This window comes from Pangasianodon hypophthalmus, chromosome 19 (genome assembly GCF_027358585.1).
Source record: "Pangasianodon hypophthalmus isolate fPanHyp1 chromosome 19, fPanHyp1.pri, whole genome shotgun sequence".
In the NCBI taxonomy this organism is placed as follows: Eukaryota; Metazoa; Chordata; class Actinopteri; order Siluriformes; family Pangasiidae; genus Pangasianodon; species Pangasianodon hypophthalmus.
This window is the reverse complement of record NC_069728.1, coordinates 9776020-9799752: the sequence shown is the minus strand read 5'-3', so window position 1 is coordinate 9799752 and position 23733 is coordinate 9776020. Positions and strand designations below refer to the sequence as shown.

At 39.1% G+C, this 23733-nt stretch overlaps 1 protein-coding gene across 2 annotated transcripts; it reads right to left on the bottom strand.

Annotated features, from left to right (window-relative positions):
- Positions 1-657: 657 nt before the first annotated feature.
- LOC113545286 (bromo adjacent homology domain-containing 1 protein) lies at positions 658-23415 on the bottom strand. 2 transcript variants are annotated; one of them, XM_034313813.2, is made up of 7 exons: positions 22980-23415; positions 6206-7912; positions 5009-5364; positions 4773-4932; positions 4019-4098; positions 2796-2887; positions 658-2679 (listed from the first exon to the last, which is right to left on the bottom strand). In XM_034313813.2, the coding sequence occupies exons 2-7, from the start codon at positions 7890-7892 to the stop codon at positions 2493-2495; spliced, it is 2562 nt and encodes an 853-aa protein (XP_034169704.2). In that variant the 5' UTR covers positions 7893-7912; positions 22980-23415; the 3' UTR covers positions 658-2492. The 2 variants fall into 2 exon arrangements, with proteins under 2 accessions (XP_034169704.2, XP_026800361.3); XM_026944560.3 differs by lacking the exon at positions 22980-23415 and adding an exon at positions 13938-14123.
- Positions 23416-23733: the final 318 nt, after the last annotated feature.

The following is a 23733-nucleotide window of genomic DNA, read 5'->3' as shown; positions in this document are numbered from 1 at the left end:
CACTGCATTGTGGGTATTGTAGTTTGGGGTGGGGGTTAGGGCTGTGAGTGTGTGTGAGGTGCAGCCAGATGGTGCGACTTTTTTTAGCCACTGGAAGTAAAACTGGAATATTGCCACACTCTCTCCTGACTCATCATTGTGACCAGAAAAAACTGAGAATATGAAAATTACCTCAGAGTGGCAGAAGGTTTGTGCTCCAGCCCCGGAGCTCTCAGAGAACAGAGGCTCTTTTGAGCAGGAAAGGTAACACTAGTATAAGTTTTCTCCCCAATAAAATGGGAGATGAGGCAATCGACCTATGAATCTGGATTGATCTGCGCCCCCTTCCCCATCATTATCATTAGACAAGTACATATGTGACATCAGTTTACTATGTTTATTAGGGATGCCACTGAAAGGTTTTGGCTGAAACTCATCAAAAAGCTTTTGGTTTTTCTGCTGAAAGAGGAAAAAAACCACCAAAGATTTTGACCCAAAAAGATTAAATAGGCCTACAAGGAAACGTCAAATAGGAGGTTATTAAATTAGAATGTGATTTAATACGTTTTTTTGTTTTCTTTTTTTCCTGCTCAGCACTGACCAGCATTAACAGCGAAAATGCTTGCCGCATGAATGTTAGACAAACAATTTGTAAAAGGATTATATCCAAATGTGCAGTTATGTGTTTTTTTTTAACTATTTACTGTGCATTACTGCAGAATCACTTAAAAATCCACAGTCCACCTGAGTTTTCATGATTGCCGTAGTTTCCGATTGCACAGCTGGTTATATTATTACACCTCCCCTATTCTCCTTAAACCATGACGGAAATTTTCCTGTTTTTTTTTTTTTTTTTTAAGTCTATGGGTTCCATTTTAAAATGGAAAATCACAATCAGGGATAAATCAATATCGCACAAGCCTACCCCTTAGCCGATGTTTTTTGCTTTTTGGTTTGTTTAATTATGTGTAGTGTGAAAGCAAACCAAAAAAAATCGCAAGTGAAACCAACAGTTTCGATTTCGCTCTGATTCAGACATGTCAAATTATTAACAGGTGTAAAAGCGCCCTTGCATTTAGGTTGGTACATCACACATGTACGTTAACAAGACCACATATACTTAACAAAGAGAACTGCCAAAACAGTATGACTTTCCTGTTGTTAGAATTAGCTATACATTTATTCTTTTTTTCTGTTATAAATAAAAAAACTTCTATAAAGAAGTTTCTATCCTTCCTGTGCACTTCCTTGCTGACCAAATCACTGTCATGAACTGTGATAGAATCAAAAAGGAAGACCTAAATGTAAATTAAAATAATAGCAGAGGAGGAAAGAAAAGAAAATCAAGGAATGGATTAGTGCAATTTAACTAGGGTGACTAGAAGCAAAGAAAAATGGACACATGCAGGATTTTATCAAATAAATGTGTCAAATAAGTTCATTGTAAGTATTATAAGTATCACCACTCAATACATGATAAATATCTTTACTTGAAAAACAAGTGTCAGCTTTGCTTCCTGTGGAATTATAGGGCACAGATCCTGGGGGATACTTAGTGACAACAGAGATTAGCACTGTGCTGACCTTTGGTTTTAGTATAGGAGTTAAATTCTTAGAGGTTTCGGTCAAAACTAGCTGCCAACCGAGTGACCTGCATGTCATGCAAAGCAAGACATGAGAAGAACACAAGCACGACATCAAAGCAAGACATGAGAAGAACGAAAAAGACAAACATCACAGAGTGACACCCCCCGCAATAAAGCAAAACATGAGAAGAACGAAAAAGACAAGCATCTACTCTTGCAGACATTTCATTGGTGGACTGAAGAGTCACTTGCCCATTCAATGAAATGGGAAAATTTACTACACTTAGTCCCACATAAAGAAAAACACAGGAACAGAAAGCATTTGCCCCAACACAAACAAGAAAATCTGTCCACTTTCTCATTTCTTTTTTCATCCAAATAGCCAGGCTCTCCTAAACAGGAGCGCGAGATTATCTTAAGGACTCTGTTTGAGCCTACGACTAAAGCGACACTTTGAAGAAATTGGATCTGATTACACTCTTCATCTGAAATGGCAGCTTCGTCTGATTTCCCCTGCCAGTGTCATAGTCCAGTGTACAAGACAGATCTCCAAAGAGAAATACAGAACCCCTTCCAACTTTAAATGGAAGAGTAAATAAAAACTAAATTTCTACTGAGAATTTAAAAAATCTAATCAAGAACTCAATAAAGCTGTCATTTCCGTTCTTCTATAGCACTCACTTTAGATGCTGCCACTCTGGGAATGTGGAGACAGTTAAAAATAGTCTTGTCCAACAGCCCCAGACCTCCCTGAGGTCTACCCTCCTGAGCGAATAATAAGAAAAACAGATCATTCACGTTTTCAACAATAAATCAGGATTTTCAGAACAAAAAGGCCAGTAGGTTGCACAGGGATCGTTTTAGTATGAAGGCTTTCCATCATTAGTGAGGTGCAGGTGTGTGTGCGCTGCATGCAGGCTTGCACCCTTACTGCAGGTTCTTCAGTATGCGGCCGTAGCGGAAGTCGTAGACATGGCGGCATAGGTAAACCAGTTCGGGATCGACATCATCGGGCACAAGTCGGTGAGTGGGAACAGCACTGTCAGAGGGCCGGGGCACCATGGGGACGCTGTCGGGTACACCCTCTGAGCGGCGCTTTACCAAGGCACAAAATCTACAACATAATGACAGTAGACTGACACTCTAACACTGTCTGATATTCTTTCAGGCTCCTCAAGGAGGTCCTCTAACAGTGCCTTCAATTAGTGCATTAATTTTAAAATATCTTACCTACAGTACTGTGCTAAAGGTAAAACATAGCATCTGTCCTCAATACAGGCCACGCTGTTTTCATCTTGATGCCGAGAGGCGAATATTTCATTCTGGAAACGAGCCAAAAAAACTGTGGTCAAGACATTGAGTGCTTCCAAAACCCTTTTGCATATATTTGTATGTGCTTACCTCAAACCTTTTGTTAACTTTAGATAAGGTAATAGAAGAACTGAAGCACAAGACTTTCACAACAATTTTTAGAAGATCTTATGTTGAAGACAGCTGTTTTTTTTTTTGTTTTTTTTAGCTATAATTGGGACTATGGAAAACTTTACCAAACTTTAGCAAGAGAGAATTGTCAGTGGAAGGTATACAGCAGATTATAAAGGTTTGCATACTGTTAGACAAAATAAAAAAACAAACAAGATGTTTGTATACCAGCAAGACATTCAGTGTGTTAGGTTTCGTAGATGTTCCTTCATACAAGTAATGTATAACGTATGTTGAAAACTTTGATGGTAGTGAAATACATCAAAATGACTTCTGTTCTAATTCAGTTCAAAATTTTGGATTTCTCCCTTCCTGAATGTGATATAAATAGTTTCTAGTAACTTGCCTTTCTTTTCCTTTATACCTGCAATCAGCTTTTGGATCTCCTCAGCAGTGATATTTATCTACATTCTTTCTGAACACGTCTGCTCCAGATAGCAGACAACAGACAGATACTTACCTCTTCAAATAAGGTGTGGAGACTGAGGGTCTTTCTTTTTGTCATTTTCAAATCATTTTCTGTTGATTTTGCCTTATGTATTGTCTTGCTGGGGGATAAACCCATATTTCATTTTAACTAATTGGAATTTAGAGATAATTTGTTACAAAAAAAGGTTAATAAAAAGGATATTTTGCTTTTATTTTGCCAGAACCCATAGGGGGATGCAACCTTTTGTACTCAACTGTATATTAGAGAACTCTAATATTAGATGTAATCTTTTATCTCAAAATTTTTTCATAAACTGTGAAAATACAAGTGGATCAATGCTTTCATTCAAATTTTTTAGATTTTTTTAAAATCTTTCAATCACAATTATGTATAGTGCTTTCAAAACAACTACATGGAAGTGTACTGCAGTACAAAGCTGAATGCAGAAGAACACTGGCTAAAGGATGTGTTTACTACAGAGTAAAAAGGAAACATTACTGAGCTGCCCATCAGGGCTGTCTGGGATGAGCGAATCTCTCACCTCACAGTGCATGCTGGGATCTCTGCCTCCCTGTGTGTGTTCTGGTCGATAGTACCAGAACAGGCTCATCATCAGCTCTCCTGAATGAGAGAAAACAAAAGGTCAGTGGCAGCAAATTCTTCAGCTACATTCATGAAATTAACTTAAATACACAATTTTAAAATTATACAATGGACAATACAAAGGACACACAAACTAAGCAAAATAGAAAAATAGCACGACAGTGTTGTATGTACTCTAACAAACAAATTTGCTTCTGGTATTTCACCTATGGTGTGACCACATACTTCTTATGAATAAACATTTCACGTATGAACATGCCATATGTGTAATCAGTAGCTTAGTGACATTAACAATCGGTTATAAACCCAAAGCACAACCACACATGTAAACGTATAAACATACATATGAGGGAATCCATATGCACTAAGGAGCCTAAATAAGTCGCCTTCCACTACTGTATGAGTGTGTATATGAATCATAAATATCAAGCACAGCAATTTTTTAAACAAAAAATTTTTCCAGCTGAAAACTGCTGAGAACTAGAGTCTTCTAGTACAGTTCTAATATTTTAGTAATCTTCTAAGGACACACAAAACAACAACAGTTACACAAAAACATTTTATCAGGGAGCTAATTTTTCATTTCCTCCCCCACATGTCTAAAGGCAAAATAGAATTTTCCCTGCAAACCGACTGCAAATACACGTTTAAATAAATGAGAGCACTGATAATCATAGTAGACATTCTCTCACCTGTCTTAGGGTCATCCCACAAAGCTGATATCTTAGCCACATAGGGTAAGGATTTCTTTCGTGGTCCGGAGCGCAACAGTACTGTGTCTCTGACCCGAATCACCTCTCCATCTCTCTCTACTCCTTCATAACACTGTCGCAGTGCGGTCATGTCCTCACCCTGCAAAACAGTGCATTTTCATTGGGAATGCTCTTGTAGGGTAAACCACGCTAATCACCAGGGGAACTAAACTCACCGCAATAAAGACTTCTTTCTCTGTGGGTTCTCCAAAAGGGCGCCAGCCATTTGTGGTGCGGTGGCGATGTACTTTTTTCTGTTGTTTGGCACTTGCTGGGCTGGGCACTGGCTGTTTCTGAGACAGTTTTGTAGGTCTTGCACCAATAGAGCCATTGGGTGGTTTGGTGTTTTGAGGGCATTCTCTTGGCCCTCGGAGCCTGACCTCTGTCTGTCTGTTGTCTGCAAGAGTGGACAGAAGACGTGGCAGAACAGTGGAGGATGGGCTTAACCTAGGCAATGGGCAGCCAGAAAGGGGCAGGGCTGGTGGAACAAGCAGAGAGGAACTTTGATCCCCTTGAGGTGAAGAGTAGCCTTCTGCACAAGCAAAATGCAGTGTAGTGTTTAGTATGACCAACAATTCATCAACAATGTCTCAAAAAGACTAAGGATACTTTCATAAGGAATTTCTGGCATCTGTCAGAAAACGCATTAATGTGCAATGTTGGATAACTCCCCTTATACATTTTTAACACTAGATTGTACAGTTTTGAATGTGAAATGACAACAGCAAGTCACTTATCCTTATTTCCCCTTAACATTAGCATGTATGGCCAGAATACATTCTGTCTAAAGTTCAACTTCAGTAGAGTATTTTACTGAATGGTGGAGCATATATTTTATGCACTGATATGCATTGGAGCATGTTGTCACTCGCACATCACTCTCTCTGAAATCAATGGCAACAGGTGCTACAGGTGACAGGTACCAAAAATCCCTGTGAACGCAGCCTAAGTACTCATTAACAATACTCTGAAAAAAAGGGTTCTTTGGATGGGCTCTTTTAAAGGGGCTATACCTGAAACCTTTTTAAAAATAGCAAACCTTCTGTTGTAGTGTTTTAAGTAGAAACGTTAAGAGGAACAAACCAAACACACTTTAGGGTGTTACATGGAACTTTTTTCTTTAAGTCAAATGAAATTGTGGTAGAAAACAATGCAACTAATGATGGCCTTCAGAAAAGTTTTCAAAAAATATACCACAAATCCTTACAACAACCTGGATGACTAAAAACTTCATAGCCACTGAAGACTGTATTTTTTTTTTTTTATAGGTATGCCCCAAGGGATCATACCAAAGAACCCCCAAATGGTTTCACCACAATGTCACAATATGACATTGATCAGATTTTTTGGTCAGTTCCCTTATTACAGATTACCTGTTTTGATTTGATGGCTACAGTTGGAGCAGCCTGTGGCATAAGAGCACGCCCTGCTGGTGACAGGCTGCATAGCGCTGAAAGTGTAACTGCCAACTCTGCAGCCCTCACTGCAGCACGGAGAGCGCGCTGAACTGCAGAAGGCAGGGTGTGAGATTCCTGAGGTGTGGGAGACAGAGGAGGACAGCAGCTTGGATGCAGGGACCCTGCTGGGACACATGGAGCTGTGTGCACAAGGTAGTGGCTGCGTACTTAGACAAACTGAACGAGGCCCATGGTTTGCAAAGTGAACATAGTAACTAGAGTAGCAGGGGTCTGCGCACAGGCATGGGTGGGCACTGAGGGTGAGGGCTGGGTGGGCCAGTGAAGATGGGGCAACCAGGCATTCGTGCTTCACTGAGGCCACGGGGTGCTTGTCTGTCTCACTACAGGCCTTCTGGCTCAGATACAGTGCCAACCTGTGACAATATTCCACTGAGCCTTCTGCAGAACAGCAGTAGCAAGGACCAAGCTCACTTTCCACCTGCTCTTCTTTTACCATGTTAATGGGATATCCCATCATGCCATGAGAATGATACCCTGGTTTGGCTAAGCAGTGACAGTCAGCAGGTCCTTCCCACTTCAGTTTAGACTCACTTCCCTTGATCTCACATGCTGCACCGCCATCCTGAGGTAAAGCCTGTTTGAGTCCTTGCTTTTTAGGCTGTTGCACCCGGGATTTACAGCATGCAGTCTGTTTCCCTGCAGCACAAATACCTTTACTGTCAGTCTTTACTCGCTGCTTGCTTCCTGTAGTGGAGCTTGTGAGCTTCAGCAGAGCAGCAGCATTGAGTCCGGCGAGGCGTCTAGGAGTAGGAATGTACAGACTCAGATCAATGTCGTCTTTTTCTTCTGACTTGCTCTTCTTGGCCTTCTTGTGGTTTTGGCACATTTCAGTCTCATGAGCTTGAGTAACAGTTTTTGACAGTGAGCAAATTTTTGCATCATCTGTGTCATTAAAAACAGGTGCTGTCTCATGGTGATGTTTCTTAGGGAGTTTGCTGCTTAGTGGTACATCTGTTTTCTCCAGCAGCAGGCTGTTGACAGCTTCGGCATTAAGAGAGGCAAGCCGGCGTTTACGGGGCTCCTGAGCTAGAATTGTATTAGTACTTGCTTCATATTTAGTTTTAGATGGTATATGTAATGATTTATTGGTGTTTACTAGCTTTTGGTTGGGTCTGCTTCTCTTTTTTTGCCGACATCTTTTTGAAATTGCATTTGGCTCTTCCTCATGCAAGTCACCGTCCTGTTCAAAGGCATTCTCCTCCAGACGAGTAAGCAGGACATGGCAACTTAAGGCCTCATCATTTGATTTGTTACTTCTCCGTCGTAGAGGGTAAAGCTTCCTATTCCGCTCTTCCCTCAATTTCTTGGACACTTTTGCCTTGCCTTTTTTGGCCACAACCTTCAGAATCCTGCCCTTTTTTAACTTGGCTCCTGTCTTACATCCATCATGGAGCCATCCTTTCATGTGCTGTTGTCTCTTTTGCTTGTCTTTACTGGCTGTATGCTTTAGTGCCTTGGCCTCCTTCAAACAATGCTCAGGCCAAGCTCTACCCATGGTTTTACCATGGGGACAACCATCTACATGGTTACAGCCCTTGCCACAGCTCTGGCTGAGGGAGACCTTTTTCTGAGCCTGGCTCATCACATGCTTTCCAAGAGAATCTAAATGGATCAGAGACATAAAATTTATTTTAGAAATATATCAAGCTGTAACAAGCCACATAAAGTATTCAGGATATTGCCAATGTGGCTAAACTGTCTGTTTAACACCAGATATATGTTCACACTAGAGGTGTGCATTAAGGCTGAGATCCCTCAGGACCCAACAAAAAAGCACAGGTAGCGTTTACTCTCACGCAGGCACCAGATATGAAGCTTGTGGGACAATGAACGGTCACGCGGTGTAGCATCGGTGCAAAGTGGATGTGGTGCGTTCCTTGAGCGTAATGAATTTATCGTGTTTGCTAATTTTAAGTAACTGCTTTTTCTTGGGCAGGGTTACTGTCTTTTAAATGACATTTGTTTAGATTTTGGAAAACAGAACCAACTAAGTTTATTAGAAAATATTGTGGGCTGGTACAAACAAGAGAACCTTGTAAGCGGGATTGGTCAAGACTGTTTGTGGAAGTTGGCCTGAGTGGGATTTAAAAAAAAAAAAAAGCGAATAGTGAATATCGCAATGTCCTCATTTGACTATGCTGGGAATAGACGGTCTCAACCCATTCAAACTCATTTTATTTATGCATTATCTGTATAAGAATTGACAAAATGTAATGTAAAATATATGAAAATTAAATAAAATAATATGAAATGTATGCAGCAGAGATTTCTTTAAAAATAAAATCATAAAACAAATAACCAAACAAAATCAATCACAGAACAATTAGAATGTAAAAATTCATGACTCCTGATTAAAAGCTACTAAAAAGCTGGTAAAAACTCTTGCTTCTCTTGTGATTAGTTCACTAGCATGTTTCTTCATATATGCTTCTTAATCACAGGTTTATTTTGTTGGTTTGGAAAAGCTGGATGTACTGATACTTCCAAGATTCACAACAATAACCCATTTTATAGTCTACTATAACATGTTGAAATTATTCACCATTTCAAACAATTTTTCATAAAGTTATATGCATGAAACTGTAAAATACTATTGCTAAATACTAGATTTAGACAGTTACTTTGCTCATCCCACTGCACATTTGGATGGTTTATAACTATTCAGGCTTTACCATACTCTTTGTACAACCCAAGGCCAGACTGTATTCATAGCATTTCATAGGCGTTCCCTATTCAAAGGAATAATTATGGCACCCTCGGATTACAGGCAGTTACTCTAGTGAGCAAGACTGGATGATAATAAATAATAGATACTTCAATGTGCATGTGTTCAGCAAATGTATCTGACAGCAGCACAAATTTCTTTCTGCACAGGATGTACTGTATACATTCAGTGTCAAAAGACCTAATAAAGTTAAGATTAAAGAAGACAGCACTGCATTAAAACAAAGACAGATCAATTCACTTAGTAGCAATATGAATGCAGCAGCCAGATTGTCACTTTGTATATCATGAACAGAAAAGCTTAATGAACACACTTCTGGGGTTTTCAGATAATTGTCTGATAATCTGGATTGCCATTGATCTACTTCCTCACATCATCTTATTTACTGGTAGTGAAAGGTCTGCAATTCATCAAGTTTAATATAAGCAAAAAATATAAATATTAAACATTAAAAAAGACATGATCTATCGTTTCATATTCTATGACTGTATAAACCGTCGGACTGCTAATCATAAGACCATGATTAAGGGGAAAATTAATGACACTAAGCTTAGGGAAATCACACTCCTACAGTGTTACTGATAGTCGTGCTAAATCTGTTCTTTCACTTACATACTTTTTAGAGCAAAGGTTTCCATACCCTTATATAGAAATTATAAGACCAATATGACACTTAATGCAAGAGTTTCTATTTTTGGGGTGTTTTCTGATCCCACTGACTCTTGGAATTAGCCTTGTCGTTAAGTTTGATTTGAAGCATAACAAGTGTAAAATAACCAAGTGTTAACTGTTTTAGGTCATTAGACACCTTCATGAGGTCCATTAAAAATGTCCATGGCAATGGAAACCTTTGAGCTTGCTAATAAAGATAACTGCTGACTAAGAATACACTGCTCTAATATTTAGGTCACGTCATAACAGGTAGAGGAAACTGGAAAACCCCATTAAATAAGCATCATTTTCTGTTTTGTACATAAACTGTAAAATATGAGAGGTTATTTTATATTCATCCCTCAAAAGACCAAGGGGGATGCAAAACTGGCAGTCTGCTGCAGGTAATTACATAACTAAATAACAAAATATTAATGCATATGTAGTACATACAGTATATAGGAATGTTAAAATAACAATACAACATTCACATGTTGAAATTGTAGTGAGAAGATTTAAGTTAATGCCTCAAGATCTATAATACTTAATTTCAAAGGCACCTTCAAATACATTGAAACTCACTATTGCCATACACTGTCAGAAAAAAGGGGGCTAAACTGTACCTTTCCTTGTCAATGTGGTGGTACCTTTAATATGAATCTTTCACCTGGAAACATGGATATAGTGTGCCTCAAAAAAGATTTAAGGTACATACAGTCATGGGACAAAAAAGTACACCCTCCGTCAATTCAATTAAAAATAAAATTTTTAGGTATCAGGGCCAAAATAACGATTGTGTGCTCCTCACCAACTTCTATAAACATATGAATAACCCCAGATGACGAAAAAAAAAAAAACAGAACAGATTTCAATATGTAGTCATTTTTCCCCCCAAAAAAGTAAACCAACATTCAGAAACCAGCTGAGAAAAAAAATAAATACACCCTATAATGCAGTAACATATAGAACCACCTTTAGCAATAATAACTTGAAGTAAATGTTTTCTGTATGAGTTTATCAGTCTCTCACATCGTTTTGGAGAAATTCTGGCCCACTCTTCTTTACAACATTGCTTCAGTTCATTGCTTGAGGGCATTCATTTATGCACACCTCTCTTAAGATCCCACCACAGCATCTCAATGGGGTTGAGGTCTGGACTTTGACTTGGCCATTCCAGCGCCCTGATTTTTTTCTTCTTTAGCCATTCAGATGTCAATTTGCTGGTGCGCTTGGATCATCGCCCTGTTGCATGACCCAATTTTAGGCCCAGCTTAAGCTGCTGGACACATGACCTAACATTTGTCTCAAGAATATTTTGGTATAAAGTGGAGTTCATCTTTATTTCAATGACTGCAAGTTTCCCAGGACCTGTGACTGCAAAACAGGCCAAAATCATCATCCCTCCACCACCATGCTTGACAGTTGGTATGAGGTGTTTGTGCTGATACGCTGTGTTTGGTTTTCACCAAAAATGGTGCTGTGCATGATGATCAAACATCTCCACCTTGAGCTCATCAGTCCACAAGATACTCTTCCACAACCTTTGTGGTTTCAGATGCAATTTTGCAAACCTAAGTTGTGCTTCCATATTCATTTTGGAAAGAAGGTCTTCTTCCTAGCCAACCTTCCCTGAAAGGAAGACTTGTTCAGTCTTTTTCCGATTGTGCTGTCATGAACATAAACATTTAATGTGCTTACAGGGGCCTGTAGGTCACATGATGTAGCTCTTGGGGTTTTCTTTATATCTCAGTCTGACCTTGGACTGAACTTGCTGGGACGCCCACTCCTGGAAAGATTGGCAACTGCCTTGAAGGCTTTCCATTTGTAAACGATTCTCCCGCAGAATGGTAAATTTCAAATAGTTTGGAGATGGCCTTATAACCCTTCCCACACTGACAAGCAGCAACAATTGCTTCTCTGAGGTCATGGCTAATGTCCTGACTTTTGGCATTATGTAGACACAGACCTGAGTTCTCCAGAACACCAAACTGCCAAATGTTCTTCTTTTAGAGAGGTAGTCACACTTCTTGATGATTAACTAATCTTAAGCACTTCATTAGTTATACTTGGTTGCTAATTACTCTCTTAATGATTGTGGAACTAAGAAGGGTGTACTTATATTTTTCCACCTCATTTCTGAATGTTGGTTTACTTTCTGGGAAAAAATGACTACAATGAAATCTGTGGTGTTTTTTGTTGTCACCTGAGGTTATTATGATTATTATTATTATTATTATTATTATTTTATAGAGGTTGGCAAGGACCACCCAATTGTTATTTAGGCCCTGATAAATAAAAACATAGAATTGAAGGAGGGCAGACTTTCTTTTCCCCCATGACTGTAACTGGATTGTAATTACCTTTCAGTGTAAAACTTTAAAGGTACACTATATGATACTATATAATACTACATATTAAAGGTACAAGAGATGTACACTTAAAGGTACCACCCCAGTCACAAGGAATAGTGCAGACAAGGAAAGATACAATTTAGTACCTTTTTTCTGAGTGTACACTAGATCTTGCTAGTCTCTTTGTTTCTTGTTTTGTTTAAATTTTTCCAGCCGTGAAATTTGCTCTGCTCCTAATATGTATTCCTAAGATGTCTGGCAGAGAAGACTGTGCTTCAGAGGCACTAGACTGAAGTATTTTTTAAACGCTGTATGATGCGGCACAAATCAATACTAGACGAGTCAAGTCAGTTGCTATATTTGTTACGATGGTGCTGTATTTAACACTGTTTTCTTAAAGTACTTTGAGAAATTGTGCAAACAGAAGTAACTAGCTATTATTACCAACTATCAGTTAGAGGTTAACTGCCAGTTGAAGGAAGATGGCAAGGCTCTGGCAGTGGTGCCAGAGGCTCTGAGCTGGTAATCTGAAGTTTAAATGTTTAAATTTAAGAACTGCTGACCCTACGGCAAGAATTCTCTCTCTTACATTGTATCATCTCTCAATTGTACGTGCTTTGGATAACAGCATCTGCTAAAGGAATAAATGCAAACACTGTCAATATTTTCCTTACAAATGTGCTTTGCCCTGCCAACAGGGCAGGACTTTCAAAATTATAAACTGTCCTGTTAAATAAACCAAAATTCAAATATACTTCATCATTTGAAGATAGATTTCCAAAAAAAGCAGAAGCAGAATATCATTTTCACACTCACTGAATATAGAAGATACAGATGTAAATCTAGCAAAAGTCACAGTTCATTTTTAACCACTGAAAACCAATATATCAACCCTAACTGTCACATCAGGTGAATATAGTCTGTTGTGCCAATAATAATAATAATAATAATAATAATAATAATAAGGCTTCATGAATGGCCTTAATGCATTTCAGGGAGGAAGAAATGTGCATACAGAATGAGTGTAAATTTTTGTTGCTTCAGACTTGACACTGCATTTAAACTTCTCCATGCTCTTGCCAGATTGTGGGCTGCAAAAACGTGGTCAGGAACAAAAAGACCTGGAGTTAAATGAAGTGTAAACTGTCGAGTGTCTGACTTTTTTCGCCTGATGTGCTCGTGCATTTATTAAATCGGCTTTCATCTAGTAACTCTGAGCTGCCACAAAAATCACCGTGCTATAATCCAAACATCATTAGCTCAGTAAGAGCAGCGCTATTGCACCTGACCCGTGCAAGCTCGTGCTCTCCGTTAATGAGGCCGACCGCACGCGCACCCGCTCGCGAGCTTCCGACAAACTGCACGCTCGTGAACTTCGGAGCGACAAAAAAAACTGAAAGCGAAGCCCACACGGCGCCTTAACGCCCGTCTTGCTATCTTCTGTGTTTTTGTTTTCCTAAATCCGACTAAAGCCTTTGTGAGCTTCGCTGACACGGTGTGTTAAAATGTTTGAAACTAAAGTTAAGTGCCAAACGAGGGAGGAGGGCGACGTTTTGCTGCGCCGCGCGCTGACACAGTTCGCTTGACGTCAGCTTCCATCAGGAGGAGAAATAAAATAACACCCGCGATGTTCGTCGGTGCAACAGAGCTCATCAGTGCAGGAACACTTCACCTGCGGTCGACCATAGCCAAAGATACACGCCTTAAACCAACTGCTGCTTTCAGCTATCGCATCAGGAGAAGCACAATAACACCAGCACGCAGCCAAATCCGCCCTGCTCGCGATGTTTCACCGAACAGAAAACCAATTCGTCCCGAGAAGGGTCGCGTACAGTTCACGACAAAAAATATGCATCGTTTCAAGTCGAGGTTTCCACACAAAAAAAAGCAGCATACTCACAGTTAAAGACACAATCCAGCTGAACGTCGAAGGAGATGTTTGGTTTTTTGTTATGATTTGTGTTTAAAAGGCCAGGCAGAGGGCTGATGTGTGGCATGGACGCTAGCTGGCTGCCCGCTGTCCTCTTCCTGCTTCGGCACGAGCAAGCTGCTCTCAACTTCAGCCGCACCAATGACAGCGGAGGCACGCGCAGCCTGACACTCTCACCATCCAATCAGGAGCAGCGCCAGCTGTTGTTTCCAAGCTATAACTATTTGTAAATAATGCACAACATATAAGCTAAGTTTAGCTAATCATTCTGGAGCTAAATGTTAAAACATCCACCACCCCAGTCTCTGAGAACATTTTGAAAAAAATAAATACTTCAGGGCATGACTTGGCTTGAAAATGTCTTCAACTGTCAAATTCAAAGTTTTAGTTATAAGTAACATTTCTAAAAACAAACCAGAAATATGTACTTCCAATTTTTAGTGTTCCCCTTTATCAGTGTTTTTTACACATAACAGCCCAGAACCCAGTTCAAGTCCTATTAGGTTATGTCAACAGACAAGTGGACTACATCAAAACACTATCAAAATACACCACAGTGTAAAAGCATCTGTGTAAAAAACACCACAAATACACCACAGTGTAAAAGCATCTGTTATGCCTTCATCTCATGAGGAACCACTAGAGTTAAAAAAAAAATCTATTTTGTGTTTGTCAGTATGTGTGTGTATATATATATATATATATATATATATATATATATATATATGTGTGTATGTCTGTGTGTGTGTGTGTGTGTGTGTGTGTGTGTGTATATATATATATATATATATATATATATATATATATATATATATATATATATATATATATATAAGACTAGTGGTTAGGCCACAGCGCTCTCAGTGCTGCAGCCCAGGTTCGATTCCTGGCCAGGGAACCTACTCCAGCCACTGGGTCTGCAACAGTGCGCTCTCAGTGCCGGTCCCAAGCACGGATGTGTAAGACTATGGGAGGGTCTTTTCGGAAGGGTATCCTGCATAAAAACCATGCCAAATCAAATATGCAGACCAATGATCTACTGAGGTGACCCCTAACAGGAGAGGAACCATATATATATATATATATAAAAACAAACATACTGATGCGTTAATTCAGATTTAAGCTGTAGACTATGTTAATTGGTGATGGTTAGAAAGTAATATAATCTAACAATTTTTTCACCAAACGTCCTGTTCAACATTTTACACCCCCCCTGACTTAATGTATCTTGTTGCCTTCTTGAGCATTAGTGAATGTTTGCACCTTTTGTAATAGTTGTGTATGAGCCCCTCAGTTGTCCTCAGTGTGAAAAGATGGATCTCAAAATCATATATCCACTGTTGGAAAGGAGTCAAATATGCATATAATGTTATGTCTGTTATTCTATCATAGTAGTATCAAGACAGTACACACACTACCTATATTCTCAAAGTATATACAGTATGAGCCCCACTGTTAATAAAACTCTATTTTAAATACTATACCCTCTGGTTTGGCTTTAAATAAATTAAACCACGCTTAACACATACAGTGCTCTTAGTTAGGATAGGCTACTGGCTCATACAGCAAATGGTTTGCCAGTTTATCAGCAAATTTATCAGTTTAACAGCAACAGAGGACACCTGTGTTTATCAGAGTGCGACGCAGGCTACGTTTTCCCCTTTCTTACGGCAATCTACACAACAATTGTCCAGTAGACTATTGTTTGTACAACATTAACCTTTTGTGAGAAAAATCATTTGCCAAAGCATTTGTTATGGCTTCAGTAGGCTTACTATATATTTATATAAGCTTACTATATATTTATATAAGCTTACTATATATTTATATGTTTATGCACTGCTTAGAATTTATTTTAAAAAAATAAAATAAAATAAAAACACACACACACACACACACTTTCTACAGAGTTTCAGTCCATGTAAGTCCAGGTCATGTACACCTGAGCCAACGAAATGTGGCTTTGAAAACATGCCCCTCTTAAAATTAAAGATTTACTTCTGAAATGTGAATCTGACTAATGATGTCTGTTTTGCTACTTGTCTAAGGACTGTATACACACATCCATTTTTTGATTAGCAATTGATATTCATGATACAGTTTTTTTTTTTAAATTTTGAAATAGGTTACAAACATGATAAACACACACTCGCTTGGACAGCAGCTGACAGGTGAAAAAATGCATCAAAGAATGAACACGTGAATGAATGATAAACATCATTAGATAAGCATCATCTGCGATGAGATTCATTCATTCCAAATTAATTTCTTTTAAGTTTCAATTTGTGCTAAGAGGAAAACCAAAGAACACACACCAATCTCTCAACAAAATAAGCTGTGTAACTTTACCTAGCTGCTCTGAAGTAGTAAAGATGATAGAAAATGATTGCTGCAATATTAATACTGTAAGGCAGTTAATATACAGACAATCAAGGCAGCTGTGGCTCGGCAGTTAAAGCTCTGGGCTGCTGATTTGAAGGTTATGAGTTGAAATCTCAGCCTAGCTGCCACTGTTGGGGCCTATAATCTTCATCTGTGCAGCTCAGTTTTAAGTCACTTTGGATAAAAGTGTCTGATAAAAAGCACAACCCAGTGTATTGGTATTAGAAGAATATACAAAACACATATTCTTAAAACCTTCAGGCACATCATAATAACACAGCTGGAATTTTGAAACTTTACATTGCATCATTATACACTCTCTTTCCAGGCTAAGAAGTGCAAAAGTGGTTGTTAGGAGTGCAGTAAGAAACCACCCAGAGCTAAATGAATTCATGTTTGGGCAAAGGCAGATATTTGCACAATTTTTCCTAGCCAGTATTAACCAGTAAAACATCTGTATCAGGTTCACTGGTTTTGAAGAGTGTTTGGGAAATGGTTGCTCAATGCAGGATATTTTTGCAATGAGCTAATTAGCAATGCTATTACATGTGCATTTGCATGTACACAGGGGAACAGACAGAAATTTCAGAATTTGGAACCCAAGAGATCATAATATAGGTGAGACTAGCCAAACTAGGAAATGCTTTTGAACAGCAAATGGTCCTGCTTCATTCAAGTACAGGTTATTCACTGACATGATCAAATCAAACTCGAAAATCAAATTAAGAAGCTGTCTAATATCTACTCTACTGCTAATATCAACTGTAGATTATAATTAAGGTTGCTTCTTCAGGTCAGATGTTTTGCTAATGAGAGGAGTAAGAGAAATATCCACAAGTCTGAGATATCTGGTGCTATATGTGGGGTGGACTGTTGAACAAAAAAAACCCAAAAAGAACAAAAACAAAACAGTATTTAATCACTTTCTATTATCATCACTAATGACATTAGTGTAAAGTGTCAAAATCACATATTTGTAAAGTGTTAGATTTTACACTTTGTTGTAGGCCTATTTAATATTTTTGGGTTAAAATCTTTTTTTTTTTCACAAAAAAACAAAAGAGCCATTTTCGGCTAATATTTTTCAGTGGCATCCCTAAAAATATATAGTTCACTGATTTTAAAAATATACTTGTATAATGTTAGTTCAGTCAAACATACACTGATAGATTTTATTTTACATTAACAAATCAAAACATTGTTTATTTACCTTTGCAGAAAACGAATGAGCCGTGTGGGTCGAGAGCATGTGAGGGGGGAAGTCAGTCCAGATTCACATGTTAATGGCTCATCTGTCATTTTATTGGGGAGAAAAACACTGCTATTATTGACTAATAACTCGTAAAATTGTTATCTTTACTGCTCAGTAGAGCCTCCGTTCTCTGAGCGCTCCAAGGCCGGAGAGTGCTAAACTTTCTGCCACTCTGGGGCTCCATATTTTTGGGTGACTTATGAGTCAGAAGAGAGTGCTGATATTGTGTCAATGTAATATAATAATAATAATGTTGTGTAGGGATGATAATATTATTATTTCACCAAGCCTATTGTGTATTGAACTGTAATGAACATAATCCCACTATCCTTTTTGAGTCTAGTTCTTCCCAAGATTTCTTTCTGATGATGTCTCAGGGAGTTTTTCCTTGCCACCTTGTCACCTTTGGCTTGCTCATTAGGGATCTAAAACTACATCTCACTTTCACAAAGCTGCTTTGTGACTACTGCTATTGTTAAAAGTGCTATACAAAATAAAACTGAATTGAAAATCTAACTGTATTGAATACGTATTGTATGAAATAGATACATCTGCCTGCCAAAACTGAGTTTAAGACCTTCCAACAGTACTGGCTATCAGTAAACACTGGAATAAAAACAGTAATAATAGGCAAGAAAGTACAATGGAGATGAAGAGAGAGTTATTGAGATTATAGGGATTGAGTTAGAGGTGTATGGAGAGAAAGAATAAGAAGAAAGCTCAAATAAAATTTAGCTTACACTACAAAGCTGTGATACGAGCAAGAGAAAAAGCAGAATGTTTTCCAAAATTGCTTGAGAACATGTACACAAAATGTAATTGTGAATAGAACTGCAAAGTTCTTTTCTTGATCATTAAAACATTTTTTATCTACTATACTTTCATAATGATTGAGTATAATTTATATGCTAGGAATTCACTTTGATCCATTCATCTGAAGCTGAATGAATATGTTATTATTGCACCTCGTGGTAAAAATATGAACTACAGCAAGGGCTAACAGAGACCCATCAGGGCAGAAATCACTCTGCCCCATGCTCGCTCTGTGAACATATTGTTTATGAGTGAGGCAGAGGCAGCAGCCTTGACAGTTAATGATATTACCTCTTCTGTGTTCATTAAACCAAACCTGCTGTATTAAACACAATTTCTTTAAAAAAATCCATTTTTTAAATCAAAATGAACATTGCCATCTTTTAGGCCATAGTTTTAGTCCTTTCTGGGATGAGAAAGGATGTGATTAGCAAGTTGTATCTATTTAGCTATCTATGTAACTGTGATAGAAAAATTTGTGCATCTGAAAGATCGACAAACTAAATTTCTTTACAAATGAAGCAAATTAAACCGTGAGGTGGTAGTATTATGTCAGAGATCACCTAAAGGAATTGTATTGTTTGACGTTTTCAGTCTATTTGTCTGTGCTGGGGTGATGGTTTTTAGACCAGACTTCTTTCTGTTTTCCTGTTGAAAATTGCTGTAAATAATTTTTTTTTAGTTCATTCAAGTCTAGTCTCTCTCAACTGCCTATTACAGGGTTACTCTAAAAATTCACTATATAGTAGCCTATAGCATAAATCAAGCATGATAGCCACTTAATATTGTCTGAGGCTACATCATTATTAATGTCATCCTGCACCACCCAAATGTATGGTCACAAGCCACTCCTGGACAGGACGTCACTCATTTACAATTATAGTTAGCAAATTACAGTGATACAATCGGTGGTGATACAAAAGGAGTACAAGCGATGTGAGGTAGGTGGAGTTTAACTTTATTCAAATGAGATGTGAAAATGTTAAAATACTTCTATTACTGTTGGGAATAAGGGATGGTGATGGAGTTCTTTTTCCCCTCACTGTGAAGCAGTTATCTATGTTTTTAATCCTGAGCTCATTTTTAATCCTGAGCAAGCCAGTTATACTTGCCATGCAGGATACAGGCTTGAACTGTTTGAACTTTCTTTTTTTTTGGAAATAGATGGCAGTGACTGCAAGAGCAAATGTAGCTTAATATAATACTTGTACAAAATAATACACTACACAGATGCAGCTTATATACAACCAGTGAATACATTTTTATTTTTTTATAAGGAAGAAATCTGATTTAAGATCAAATGTGTAGCTATTTAGTTTGGGAGCCATACTGAACTAGTGAGGCACTAAAAAAACAATCATGGCAATCAGCAGTTATTCAGGTTAGAAAGACACACTAATGACAAATGTAGAGTGACTTGGGTGTGAGGCTAGAAATCACTGCCAGTGTAGAGATAAGAATTTCATCTCTCTTCATTGAGTCAAAGCAAACAGCTCAGCTCATGTGGCCATTTTTTTAAACAGCAAAAGTTTGTTTTTGCCTATTTATTGCTTAAATTTTCAATAAGATTTCACTCTACGTTCTGATGAACACATTAATATTATATATTGCATTGTGTTTCTATTACAATTCTATTACAAATCTATTACAATTAATGGAAAACCAGCAATGACCTGTGATGTGCTTGCTTACTTTCATTAAACTACATTTGAAGAAAATTCCTGTCCAACTGTTACCATAATAACAGTTCACCTTCCCAGTATACTATATTATACATCAGTCATCATAACAAGCAGCCGTGCAGTCAGACCCTCATGCTCCCCGAGACACTTACAGAAGAGAGATAAACATATTACCATTTCCACTAGAACTGGCTCTCATTTGTTACACTGTGCCAGATTACTCAGATATTTATAAGATTCGCTTTCAATGATGTTTGCACTGTATATGATTGAAGAATAATAAATATAGATTACTTCGGCAAAAAGAGATACAGTGGATCCAGAGCCTGTCCCAGAAACACTGGGTAAAAGGCAAGAGAATTCACCATGGGTGTGACACCAGCTAGATAAGTAGACGAAAAACATGGATAACCGTAAACCCACACTAAGTAGGCAAATGAAAATGAAACCTAAAAAGGAAAGAGAAGCCATAGTTAATTTTCCCATTCCACATGGTTCATTTTAAAAACACACTCTGAACTAAAATGGTCCAAATAAGGCTCAACATGCTGTCACTGCTGGCTACTGTGTTGGTGCTTGTGCCAGTTTGGTGGATGAGCTTGCAAGGTGACAAACAAGAAAGAAATCAGAAGTCACCTTAGGTAAGACTGCCTTCTGTATAGCACAGAAACTAAATAAACACTCATTATGGATGTGTAATGTATTAGTGTACACTATGTGACGATATGTATGTGAACACCTGACCATCACACCCATATGTGATGGTTGAAAAATCCCATTCCAAAACTATGGGCATTAATATGGAGTACTAATACCCAAACATGCCCCTCATATGTGCTTACTGAACATCCCGTTCAAGATTTCATTCCCCTTTACTGTTATAATAACCTCCACTCTTCTGAGAAGGCTTTCCACTAGATTTTGGAGCTTGGCTGTGGGGATTTGTCCATTTAGCCACAAGAGCATTAGTGAGGTCGGGGCAAGAAGGCCTGGTGAGCATTCAGCACCCCAATTCATTTCAAAGGTGTTCAGCAGGGAGGAGGTCAGGACAGGGGCATTGCATTACATCATGCTGGAACAGGTTTGGGCTTAGATTTAGTAAAGGGAAACCTTAATGTCACAGCACACAAAGACATTCTACACAATTGTGTGCTTCCAACTTCTGTGGCAATTTGGGGCAATCCTGCAGATGGGTGTGATGATCAGGTGCCCATATAATTTTGGCCACATTTTGCATGTGATGAGTTGCGTACTGTGGGAGGATTGTGGGGGAGTGTTGTCAGTGCTCCCTGCATTGGTTCGTGTGGCGCAGGGTGGGTGGGAGTTCCTGTGTAGGTTCCTGCCTAGGGGCCCAGGACCTACAGGATAAGGATCTACCTCATGAGACAGCAGGCATCTTCCTTCTGTTTCAGACACAACCTGAACTGACAGGTAACAAGATTGGTTGCTGGTTGGTTGGTAGCGTTATTGAAAGCTATGTAACAATGGATTGTGTTAGTAAAACAATGGATTGTGTTCGAGGAGGCACGCTGGCTTAGTAGTTAGCATGTTTGCCTCACACCCCCGGGGTTGGAGGATTGATTCCCGACTCTGCCCTGTGTGCACGGAGTTTGCACATTCTCCCCGTGCTTTGGGGGTTTCTTCCGGGTTCTCCGGTTTCCTCCACCAGTCCAAAGACATGCATAGTAGACTGACTGGCGTCTCTAAAGTGTGTGTGTGTGTGCACGATTGTGCCTAGCACTGGGTTGGCACCCTGTCCAGGGTGTCCCGTGCCTTGTGCCCCGAGTCCCCTTGGATAGGCTCCAGGCTCCCCATGACCCTGTGTAAAGATAAGCGGTAGAGAGAATGGACGGATGGATGGATTGTGTTCTTGCACAAAATGGTTTAATAGAAGCAACATCCTATGTGAGTCAGCACGGAGGCGCCCACTGACGTCTGACCAGCGATGACGTCACCTGCGAGCTCTCGTCCAGAGTAAACACACTTCCACATGCAGCATTACAGGCTTAACAGACACTTAGAGCTAAATACAAACCTGTTCCATGGGTATGAAGCTTCGCCTACGTGTGTGGATGTAGACTTGGATTTTTTAAAAAAATTTTTTTTTTACCACGAGCCCCCTCCCACCCTGCACGTGCCGTGTGCACATACGTGTTACGTGAGTGTGTAAACCTGACACATGTGGCATGTGTTGAAGCGCGAATGGAAACATTTACACGGCCATTATAAACACTGAAACCACAATCGTGCACAAATTTGTCTGGAAATGATACGGAGTGGACTACAAAGCCTTTTCCAGCGCCCTGTCAGCTGTCACATTCACACTTTCTCACACACACACACACACACACACACTGACACATGGTAAATGTGTCACGAGCCAAAAATAATCCATCAGATTACTGATGCAACTATGCTTCAAACAGTCGAAGTCCAATCTAACATTTAAATTCGTGCAAAACCTTGTCTAATGGACGGGATAACAAATTGCAACTGATTGGAATAAGAGGAAGCTGGAAGTAGGCTACTTTGGTAAAAAAAAAAAAAAAAAAAAAAAAAATGCAAATGCAAATGCGTCTTTAATATTGCTCTACCTCAGGTTTTCATCCAGTCTCCTACACTGAGACATTACTGCCTTGGTGTGCAGTGTTTTCAGGCGTCTTCCGGTTGAAACCTCAAAATAATTCAGCAAACGAGGAAAATAACTCTACAACACTGACGTGCTCCAAACAACATCCGTGATCAGAGGGGAAACAGAGCCATATGCACACGTTAGATCTCTTGTTAGAAGATTAGAGACTAGGTAAAGATAATGGTTAGAAGTAAGAGATCAGTAAGAGCTAAATGCACCTTTGGAGAGCAGCAGGAACTCCTTGCTCTTACCTCCCAGCCGTGGCTGAAGACTGGAGAAGCGCAGCAGCAGCAGTCCACCCTGTCCTTCCCCTCAGCAGGAACAACCCTGATGTACAGTTACCCTGCAAACTGTACAATCAGCCTGAAATGGCTTTCCTCACGCTCGAACCCAACGCCTTCTTCAACACACACTTTTCATAACTGCATCATCCCGATGTCGATGTCCGATCACATGTTCCTTAAAGGGACACGACTGAGTTTCAAAAAAAAAAAAAAAAAAAAAAAAGACCCCAAAACAAACAAACAAACAAAAACTGTCTCCTACATGTGTCGCTTAACAAGATTTAAAAAGCAGCCAATAAGTCAAAGTCGGGTATAGTGTTAAGCAGAAATATGCAATTCATCTACGACTTAAACGACTTGCACAGCGACCATTTGAGTAAACACACTGTGCAGTTGTTCCTATGTTAAACACCCAGACACCCTGTAACCACGTGGTTCCAGTGTGAAGCCACTCGCCCCGTGCACTCGAGTGCTTTATATGCATACGTTCATAAAATATAATCTGTCAGTATATACTGATCATTCTGAAAGAACAACTGGACCATTATTGTGTGGTGATAATACACTTGGCAGGTGTAGTTATACTGAGTGCAGCTCTCATCTGTCACAATGCACAGCTTGTCAGTCCCTCTTTGCCAAATATAAAGGTCCAACATGGACCAGGGTTGAAAAAGGCATAAGCCTTATAACCATTAACAGGAAGAAGCCACGCTGGTGCCTG

What these genes read in the sequence shown, in the direction of transcription:
- LOC113545286 (XM_026944560.3), bottom strand. Translation starts at nt 14,034, where the DNA reads ATGCCACACATCAGCCCTCTGCCTGGCCTTTTAAACACAAATCATAAC. An exon ending in TAGCCATCAAATCAAAACAG is followed by an intron (nt 5,365 to 6,205) that starts GTAATCTGTAAT and finishes TTGCTTGTGCAG; the next exon opens with AAGGCTACTCTTCACCTCAA. An exon ending in GTGGGATGACCCTAAGACAG is followed by an intron (nt 4,099 to 4,772) that starts GTGAGAGAATGT and finishes TCTCTCATTCAG; the next exon opens with GAGAGCTGATGATGAGCCTG.